At 38.5% G+C, this 10490-nt stretch overlaps 1 protein-coding gene across 1 annotated transcript; it reads left to right on the forward strand.

The window, feature by feature from the left end:
* Positions 1-628: 628 nt before the first annotated feature.
* Positions 629-6235, forward strand: LOC135478039 (CDGSH iron-sulfur domain-containing protein 2 homolog B-like). The gene is made up of 3 exons (XM_064758307.1): positions 629-768; positions 3275-3483; positions 3880-6235. Exons 1-3 carry the CDS (start codon positions 672-674, stop codon positions 3967-3969), a joined length of 396 nt encoding a protein of 131 aa, XP_064614377.1. The 5' UTR covers positions 629-671; the 3' UTR covers positions 3970-6235.
* The last annotated feature ends 4255 nt before the right edge of the window (positions 6236-10490 follow it).

A 10490-nucleotide genomic window follows, 5' to 3' on the forward strand; every position in this document is an offset into this window, starting at 1 on the left:
ATACACGGTTTCCAGGAAAGATAATGTCGCTTTGCCTTTATTGCTTTCTAGGAAACCCAAAATGAGAGACAGAATACCCGATAAACCAGTCAGTCGAGAATAATAAGCCTATACATACTCTGTTGAATCATCCATGCAGGAGTCAGTATATTTTTAGCGCCTATGTGGGTATCAGACCTGTATATATTTGTAACGTGAAGTAGGCTTACTTGTAACGTGAAAAGAGGCTGTCACCTCCCTATATGCTTGCGTCCTTGGCTTAAAGGGGCATATTACCGACGGCGAAAAATTTGTGCTGTTATTTTAGACGTTATCTACATAAAGTTGAGACTTCAAGATGCCTACTGACATGCATCTGACTTTGAGTAAACACGCGAGTATTTCGGAGTTCTTAACATTTTCAAACTAGGCCCATATCAGGCCGGTTAATGACTCTCATTGTGGCGGCATAAGGGCGTGCACATGCATCGGCTTTGAATTGTGCCTGTATAAAAAAAAAAAAAAACCCAGAGCGGGACCGTAACGGAGACGCAATGTACTAGAGCTGGGTCAATCCTATTTATTCGGGATACTTAAAAAGAACTCATATAGTCAACACGGCGGAGTGTTGATCAAACAATGCATGGGCCTTAAACACAGGCTACTATCAATAGCCTAGTTCCGGTCCAAAGATGGAGGCGGTGTCAACTCTTGTGCGAGTGTCTTTGCCAAATTATTTGAAGGGGTTACCAATCCCCAATTCATTTTCTGGTTTTTCAAGATTATCGGGTAAGACTATAGGCAAACGTAGGCGCACTAATGCAATGTCTTTTCTCTTAAAATGCCTGAGACACAAGTGTGCCGGTTGTTAAAGCTTACAACAACAACATGTATACTTGTTTGCAAGTTAACGGGTTAACTTATCATGTGTCAGCACAAGGTGATAAAAATAGAGTAAGTTAACAGTAGATGACTTATCCACCGTTCAGCGTAAATTTAATTCAGTACCAACCTGTTTTTAATTTATTTTTGGACCGCTTCAGTCTTTCTGGCTTTCTCTCCGGTCGTGCGTGGGAAGGTATAGCAATATCCTGCGGAAGGTCGTGGGATTACCTCTCACCATAATGCTGGCCACTGTTGTATAAGGGAAATATTCTTGAGTGCGGTGTAAAATACCAGTCAAATAATTTCAGACTGTAAAATATAGCACTGGCCTTCAAGTGCTATTAAGGTGCCTCCGTGGCTCAGTCGGTTAGCGCGCTAGCGCAGCATATTGACCCAGGAGCCTCTCACCAATGCGGTCGCTGTGAGTTCAAGTCCAGCTCATGCTGGCTTCCTCTCCGGCCGTAAGTGGGAAGGTCTTCCAGCAACCTGCGGATGGTCGTGGGTTTCCCCCGGGCTCTGCCCAGTTTCCACCCACCATAATGCTGGCCGCCGTCGTATAAGTGAAATATTCTTGAGTACAGCGTAAAACACCAATCAAATAAATAAATGAAACAAATTCAAGTGCTATTATAATTTAAAGGTGTGATCGGTGAGATAGACTAGAAAGTGAACTTAAATATCTGTTTCTTAAAGTGAACATAAAGTCAGCCTCTAAAGCTGAATGAATTAATAATGTAATGTTCCAGAAATGTTCTAAAAATATTTTTCAAAATTCTACACCACTTATTAACAAAATAAATAACAAACAATTGTCAGTACTTGGCCACTCATTTGGTGATGCCATTTCGCCATATTATAGCTATCCAGAGTGACGTCACAAAACCTAGGAGCTCTCAGGGTTTTCGTTTAGAATTTGAGAAGGAGGTCAGAGTTCAAAAGTAGGCGGCTGAATTGAAAATAATTATGTCACATTTAATATTGATTTAAGTAGTAAGAATATTCAAAATAAGGGGACGGCAGTAGACAGCTGTCTGCAGCCTGCCACTTGCTCGTTTTGAACACCCTGGCTCTCCCATCGGTATAAACAATGTGACAGTGAGAAAATACAAACAAAAATGCTTGATACTCAACCAAGGAGTATCAGCTCTGTTCCATTTTCAAAGAGCTGATGTTTCTTTCAGTTTGACACTTGGTCACAAGTATTGTGTTTTAGCCGTCCTGCTTGTCCTCCTCCTGCACGTGTGTAAGCATTTTGCGTAGCTGGCAGTACCAACATCAGGGAATTTACTCAATATAGCAGGACCTTCGTATTGATAACAGACTCTTTCATTCAGATTTTGGTAAGATATTTCGCAATAAATCTGAATTTGCTAAATGTGTGGTTCAAAATGCATCAGGTTACCACTGACAATCGAGGGCTAACAGATTTTTCGATGTGACAGCCAATTATCATGTGATGCTTTCAGCAAAAGTGCTTGGTCAAGTTCATAAGGGCTTCTTCAACATGGCTACTCAGAGTGAATTGTCCATCAGTGCCATATCCGCAGGACTGAACTTCATCTTCTCAGCTTTCAAAACTTTTTACATATTTTTCTTTGATAACTGTCTATATCCTTTTTCTGTGTATACATATAGTGGCAGACTCAATGTTCACTTGTGCACTGGTACTAGTGCAGCTTAAATTCCGTGTTTCTCCAAATGATTTGTTGTTCCACGCAAATTATTAGCTCTGATCGTACAAAAAACATCACGCAAGCTGTGCAGAAATACGCTGATTATCTAGAAAGCTGAAATTTATACGTATCCAACAAATGCACTATTTCTGAGCCTTGCTTCATGTACAGTGAAATGAACTTAAACCATAAAAGAAAAGTCGTTGTATGGGATTAGGTGAAAATTCTTGAGTATGGCATAACAGAACATTCCAGTAAATAAATAAATTGATTTGAATTGAAGTGAATTTCTTATACTTTACGGTATAAACCAAACCAGAGTTTCATCCATTTCTGCTCTCCTGTATTAAAGACAGTGGGCACATTTGGTCATATATTAATTGTTTTGTTTTTATTCACAAAATTCATATTTTATTTTCGATATGTGTCTGACTTTAAGATGTTGTATCCTCCATGTGTGAGGAAGTGTAGTTGAAGGAACAACCAGTAAAGTTTGAAACTCGGCCAAACCTAAAGGCCATGTCTTTACTCGTGCTCTGAATGCAGGGTTAAATAGCCAAGATGTCTCAGTCTTAGGTCAGTGTTAAGAAAGTGTATGTCAAATGTTCTTCAAGCAAAGTGGCATCTCGCACTTATCTCTTACTACTTTAATGTTACATGAACACTTTCCTGAAGACAGAAAGAGTTTCGATGATTTCCCCATTATAGCCATTGTTTATGTGTTTTTTCCTTTTCAGCCACTGACTGGTTGTCTCTGGTGCCTTTTGTGGGAACAGTGTCACTGCTTGTTTACGTGACTGTGCAGGCCTTCAACCCAAACCTTCGAAAGCAAAAAAATGCCATAAATCCTGATATCCAGAAGGATTGTCCCAAAGTAGTGCACATGGCTGATATAGAAGATTTAGGAGATAAAGTGTCCTATTGCAGATGTTGGCGATCAAAGAAGGCAAGTTGTAGTTCAAGGGACATAACTCTCAAAGGCACAATCTTCATGCCTCCTTCCAAACTCCATGGTGTCGTTAATGAATGCAGCAATACATGTGTCTAAGAAAAACTTGTTTGATAACTTTTTTCCTTAAATAAGTAAGTAAAGAGACATTTAAATCTTGCTTTAAATTGAGTGTAAAATAAATTCTGTCTCAAATATAGTTATATTCTTTCAACCTGAAAGTTGACTCTTATCATATCCATGAGTTGAAGAGTTAAAAGTCTTGACCTATTCTTGTGGTCAGTTACAAGTGATAAAGTAATTCTTGGTTTTGTTCATTTTTCATTTGTTAATAATAATGTGTGCTGAATAGTAATATTTGTTAACATACATATGGTTTTGTTTATATTTCAGTTTCCTTTATGTGATGGAACACATAACAAGCATAATACTGAAACTGGAGACAATGTAGGACCAGTTGTTTTGAAGAGAAGAGGAAAATAATAGAAACTTTATGTGTATCTAGTGCTATTTCCAAGTACCGTATGTATAAGGTTAGTTCATTAGTGCTGTTGTAGTGCAGAGATTTGGGCACAAGAGTAACGTTATGAAAAAAAGTAGAATTTATAACCTGCCCATGGAACATTGAATCTTCTGAAAACTTAAAGGATTAACATTTACATAAAACCAGTTTAAATTTTGTGATTTTTTTGGCCAAAATCTATTAGGTGCTAAATACAGTGGACCTTCCCATTCTGTTTTGATGTACCCTAATTCTTCTAAGTTTTGGGACAGATATTAGCAGTGGTGAAAGTAGAATATTACATGTCTTTACCAGCTTTTTGGAAAATTAAAGATATGAGTATGTTATTCATTAGATGGTCTAACCATGTGAGAAAAAGAAACTCAGTATTCCTGCTATAATTACATGCATATTGGCTAAAAAGAGCAGACCAGGTGTTCCAAATTTTAGAACAATTAGGGTATATGCTGTGATTAATTATTTTTGGTTTTCAAAGGACAGGTTGGTTTTTAAAGCAGAAGTATGATTTACCAAGTAAATAACTATGATAGAGTAGAGAATTACATATTTTGGGGGAAAAGACATGATATAAAAATCCAAGGTGTTGTCTTGATAGCTTTTGATATTTGGCATGTCTGAAGAAGTTAAAAAACCTTGTATGGAAAAGAAAACTTGAAGTCCCAGGAGGGAGAAAGTGAGAGAGAAATACAGTATGTTCAGACTGAATCCAGAATATTGTATTTTCTCATCTATATAGCCTTGATAAATTTCGTGTCATTGATGATTTTTAAGTTTTTCATTGAAATCCAGTGGGAGGGATTCCATAATTCCATCAGTGTATATATTTGTGCTTAGTTTACATTGTAGCTAGCTCCAACTGCAGTATTATAGGATATGACAACATGGGACTTGGTTCATTTATTAAGACAGTTGCAGATTTTCTTCAGTTAGAATCTAGATGTGGAAATATGCAGCTAGTGTTGCAATATCAAAACCGAGTTTATATCTTTGATTTTCTTATGGGTACATGTGTTTTTGAGAAACTATTTGTTACTGGTGGGATATACATGTGCCTTAACAGGAAAATGGCTGCAATAAAAAAAATACCCGGAAACTAAATTTGCTATTGAATTGTCAAATTACCCAACAAATTAATATCATCAGGAAAAAGTATGTAAGCAATCTCATAACTTTTCTTTGTCCATAACCATTATGTATGATTCAATTTTAACATAAGTATTTTTTTATTTTAAATTAGCATATATTTATATCAAATATACTTGATTTCAATTTACCAAAGAAAGGAGAAAAAAATTGTTTGCAAATTTTAAAGCTACTGATTACCTCTATTTGAAGTATTACACTTCTGTCCTGACCACCTTGTGTTGTTGAACAGCTGAACTGCCCTGCTTTTATTACATATTAAAGTTTATGGGGAGGGTAAGGGCTTTATTTTTGAATATTAATGTTAAATGCTTTTAAGATGCATAATTTCTTTAGAACGAACAGATATATATGGTATCTGAGGAAGTATTATTTGCTTCTGATATCCTAAATAGTAATTAAACCAATACTCGTCGCTAGCCCTGAGAGGCTCAGCAATAAGAAGTCTAAGGCATCGTGAAGGGACACAACTCTGCTGTCCCGATGTTACATGTAGAATGTACTTGGGAATGGCGAATTGTTAAATGTAACTTTGTGATATACATGTTGCTTAGTGGTATTTTGTGATTATTTTGAGTATAAGATCAGTACAGAACCTTCAGTGTACATCTGATAATTGACTTTTGCGTGTAATTTTCCAGGGTGAAAGGACGATGGTGATAGTAGTGTTAGTTTCTCACCAGCCTGTCTGTTTACCAGTAGTATGTGTATCTTACTGGTTTTACTTCAGATCATGAGGTCATAATACCGTTTCTGTATCCATTAAGTTGGATTTCGTTGAGGATCTTTAAAGTGGCAGTTGATGAGGATAATTACCAAGCCACCCTTTCTCGGTTAGCTGTACTTTGTGTTATCAGTACTGCAGTATTTTGGATCTGGAAATACTTTTGTATGTTTTATACGGAGATGAACATTGTTATTGGTGATGGTTGCCAAAGTGTGAAATTATAAATTTGTATAACAGGAAATATATCAATTCACCTCTGTCTGCATATCAACCATTTGAGAGTTCTGAGCAGATCAGATACCGTTGTGATTGGTTTTGTTGATCAAAGAAATAAAGAGATGTTAATGCAAGATGAATCGGTGCGGAGTTATATTGGTGTACGATCATTGCATCAGCGAGAATAACTCACCAAGTTACGCCGCATAGGCACGTTTCCTGTTATAGGCCACCTTGGTGAATTCCCCGCGCCATGAAATTTACAAGGTGTGTCTATGAAAGAAACGCGGCTCCGCACAGCGACTGTTGTATGAAGAATGATTACCCAGATCATGGCAGTCACTAAACCTCTAACTAAATTTGTCATTGCACTTACTTCTGAAAATCCATTGTTTGTATTTATTTCTTTATCTATTTATGTATTTGTTTATTTTATTCGTGTTTTACGCCGTACTCAAGAATATTTCACTTGTACGACAGCGGCAGAACCCGGGGATAAACCCACGATCTTCGGAAAGGATGCTTGCATACATTCCCACGCACGAGAGGAAGTCGACATGAGCTGGACCGGAACTCACAGCGATCGCATTGGTGAGAGGACCATTGTGCCGCGGTGGCACACTAAACCACTTCGGTCCCTCATTGGCAGTAAGTTTAACATCATGTATGGTGATATGGCTGACTAGCAGGAATACTATGTGGCGATCTTGGTAATGAGTCACTGAGTCATTGGCGACGCGATCACCTGGAAGTGACTTTCCGTTGCCAGTCGGCACACACACAAGCCTATTCCACCTCCATGGTCTAAGTTACCCCAACTAGCTACTTTAACTCTTTACACTTTCAAGAAGAACAGACATATTGGTACAAAGAATTTTATCAATGCGCGTGCCCTACCGGTACCGAAACTGGATACAAATGTCTGCATGTCAAGAATTACTTTCCCGGATTGTTTCAAAACGTTTTGTTTTGAATTGAAGCTTCACCATGACCATTAACAGATCGAATTCGAGTTCTTGTTTTGGATTTGAAAGAGGGCAACAAAATCTTCTTCAGTTCCACTACATACAAGGGTTCCTATTCCAGGGATGTTGGTTCATCTGGTTGCTTGAATTTCTTATTAAGAACATCTTTGTGAAATTTATGATTATTTCTTTAGGTACAAATTGTGCCTTCCTTTTGAGTTATCTACTTGTTGTCGTATGAATACGACTATATGCAGGAATTATCGAAAAGTAATCCTCACCAGGCTCGATTTTTCTTATTCAGTAAACTGTGTGTTTATGATCTGCTAGCTTTAAACAACCCATATATAGTCAACTCAATCAAAGACATATATCCACCTTTGCTGGATTAAAAGAAAACTACAGGCTTTCCATGCAGTTGGTATACATGCATATCTTATCTGGACTGCTATTTATACAAAAGACCAAAATGGTTTGCTATCACTTTACACGCGGTAAGAAATTTGTCACTGCAGCTTTACAACAGTAAGGGTGTGAGGAGCTCGTCAGCACGCGTACACGAATTGCGCAACCGTATGTGAATTACATGTACGCCACCTATAAAAAAAAAAGGTTGAATGGAGTGGGGGAGATATAATACTGTTACCAACTGGTATTTAATCGACCGTTGTTCGTAGCCTATTTTTATCGTTACAACAAACTCAGCAGAGAGATCCATACATGCAAGATCGACTGAATCTGTAAGCTAACTCTGTATGTGTTACAGTAATCGGTGATGGAGACGAGACTGGACCGTTGTAAATTTATGGTATGTTTTGCAACGGTCCATACATAATCAGATCTCATAATGAGTCTTTGGGAGCATTTTAATGACACCAGGGATCAATAACAGCATGCAGCTTCAGTATGCAATAACAGCAGTTTTGAGATCATTGGGACAAAGTTTCTTTGGGAAAATGACTTTCCCCTCACTCTGGTTAGAACATGCCTTCACGAAGCCTTTTGACTCGGCGGACAAAACGTGTGCAAGGAGGTTAACACGATTGTAAGACATCGACATTCCCGCAGATTTAATAAGGTCGTCATCGAACATAACATCGTTTGTACCTTTTTTCCAGAGCATTCTCTACATTTTACAGTAATTTAGACCCTATATCCTAGCTGCATGTATATGCCATTGCCCTCCATTGCCTTAATCAATGATTGTTGTCAGATATTCGCGCTTGGCTCAACCAACCTCACTTCTAATATTATTCTTACCCGACCCATGTCCCTATATGCTTCCCTTGCCTCCAAGTGACGCTTGACCCAATTACAATTATATGCTTTTTGTTCGAGGTATCAACGACCTCATCACCCATACTTGTTTATCGCACTGTTTTGTGAATATCTGCATGAAGCAGACCTTCGTAAAATGTCGAATGCCATGCGTAATTTGGAGCTGTTCGTTCTGTGAGTATATCTTTGGAAATGTATATATTCGTACACGTATCCATCCACACCTGGACCACTTTGTCTGTTTGCTCGTGCATGCATCTTAATGAATGTCAGCCAAACATCACTGCACGTGTCATCGTCAGCGCAGGTTTAACGTTATACCGTGCTGAGTTACAAAAACGTAGATTAAGAAGAATTCGTTTTTAAACTGTTCCTCCTCACATGCATGTCGTTGACAGTGGTCGGACGATTGTCTCCACATTTCTGAACAGCTTTAACCAAAAATCCTCCAAAGCGCGTTTTCGCATGAGCTTCTTTGGTGTTAATCAGTCTTTTTATGACCTTTTTCAGTTTTTCACCTTTTATTGATTTTTGAGCCGCCAACATGTGGTGAATTCTTTCATGCACATATATGCGCAATGCCAAGTCGACACTTTAATATGCAACAACTTTTCCCAGCCTTTGGTGACGAACGCTTATTTGTCGAGTTTGTCAGTTCACCTTTTTAGTTATGTTCAATTTTCCTGGGAACTTTGTCCTAAAATGAGCCAGGTATAACTTACTACACTAAAACAAATACGAAAACAATTTTACTAGATGTGGGAAACGAATCTGTAAAAATGGTTGAAATCTTTACGTCGAATTAACAGATATTCGTATACCAGCCGTCAACCGTCTATTTTCGCACACCTCAAACCTCAAACGAGATGTAACGATACAGTATTCACTAGAAATTGTTACTTCGCCGAAAAACGCCTTCAGAAGGGTTCTTACTCTGTCTGCTATTCTTGCAGTCCTACCAGAAGCTTAACTTAACATAACAAAGCGTAAGTGTGTATATGCCTGTAGGTTACATGGCACAATCGACGAAGTCGCATAAGGGAATCCCTTTCCACCATTATGATACTATTTACTAATTCATTTGGTTCTTGGTTAACGCCTTGCATACTGGAAAATCTTTCACGTATACTATCGCGTTCACGTTTACGGGTACAGAAACCGGGAAGTGTCGGATATAAACCACCAATCTGTGGCAAGTTACTGGTGTACTTTTCCATGTCTAATGTACAAATATGCACACCATATTGATGTTGCACAATGGGAATTAAAGAGTGACCGTTCCTTAGCATTACGGCACAAGGCACACCCAATGTTTTAATGTTCAATGTGCTAGAAAACATGCAAATATGGCTACAAAACTATTGTTATACACCGCGCAACGAAGTTAGAGAGGGGAGGGCAAACTGGAGTGACCCTGTCTGTCCGTCTGTCTGTCTGTCTGTAGGCACAATTTTATCCATGCATCTCCTTCCAAACTTCTCCGCAGATTTCGGTGAATCTTACCATACACCTTGCATACCATCTGAACTTGCATGCTTAAGTTTAATGGCAATCGGGTAATTATTTTCATGATCAACCCCATTTAAGACTTATGGTGTAATAGTGATTTTTCATGTATTCAGATTTTGCCCATGCAACTCTTCCTAAAGTACTGCATGCACCTATTTCCATGAAATTTAATAAGCATACATCTTCCCTATCATCTAATCTTGCGTATGCTTCAGTTTAAAATCGGGTTATTGTTTTTATAATTACTCTCGCTCAGATACTTAGTGCACTAATGGGTTTACATGTACGCTGTTTTCTCTTTTGATTGGTACATTTCTCCGTTTCAAAAAAAGAGGTTGGCATGAAAAGTGGAGGAGGAGGGGGGGGGGGTACTGAACATACATTTATGTTGCCTCCACCCCCTCTCCCACCATTTTTTTTTTTTTTTTTTTTTTTGCGGGCACCGGTACCCCTGGTCTCGATGCTTTCTTCCTACGCCATTGAGTTGAGTTGAAGGATTTCGTTCCTGGATGCAAGGACGGTTTTGCCCCTTTGGCTAGAGGAAACAACTGATTGGCTTACACCGTCCATGACATGCCTTTGATCCACTTGGGGGCGCTATCTTTTGTTGACCTTGATGGCTAGTGCGCGCATGCTCAGGATC

The sequence above is a fragment of the Liolophura sinensis genome, chromosome 1, assembly GCF_032854445.1.
Source record: "Liolophura sinensis isolate JHLJ2023 chromosome 1, CUHK_Ljap_v2, whole genome shotgun sequence".
NCBI lineage: Eukaryota > Metazoa > Mollusca > Polyplacophora > Chitonida > Chitonidae > Liolophura > Liolophura sinensis.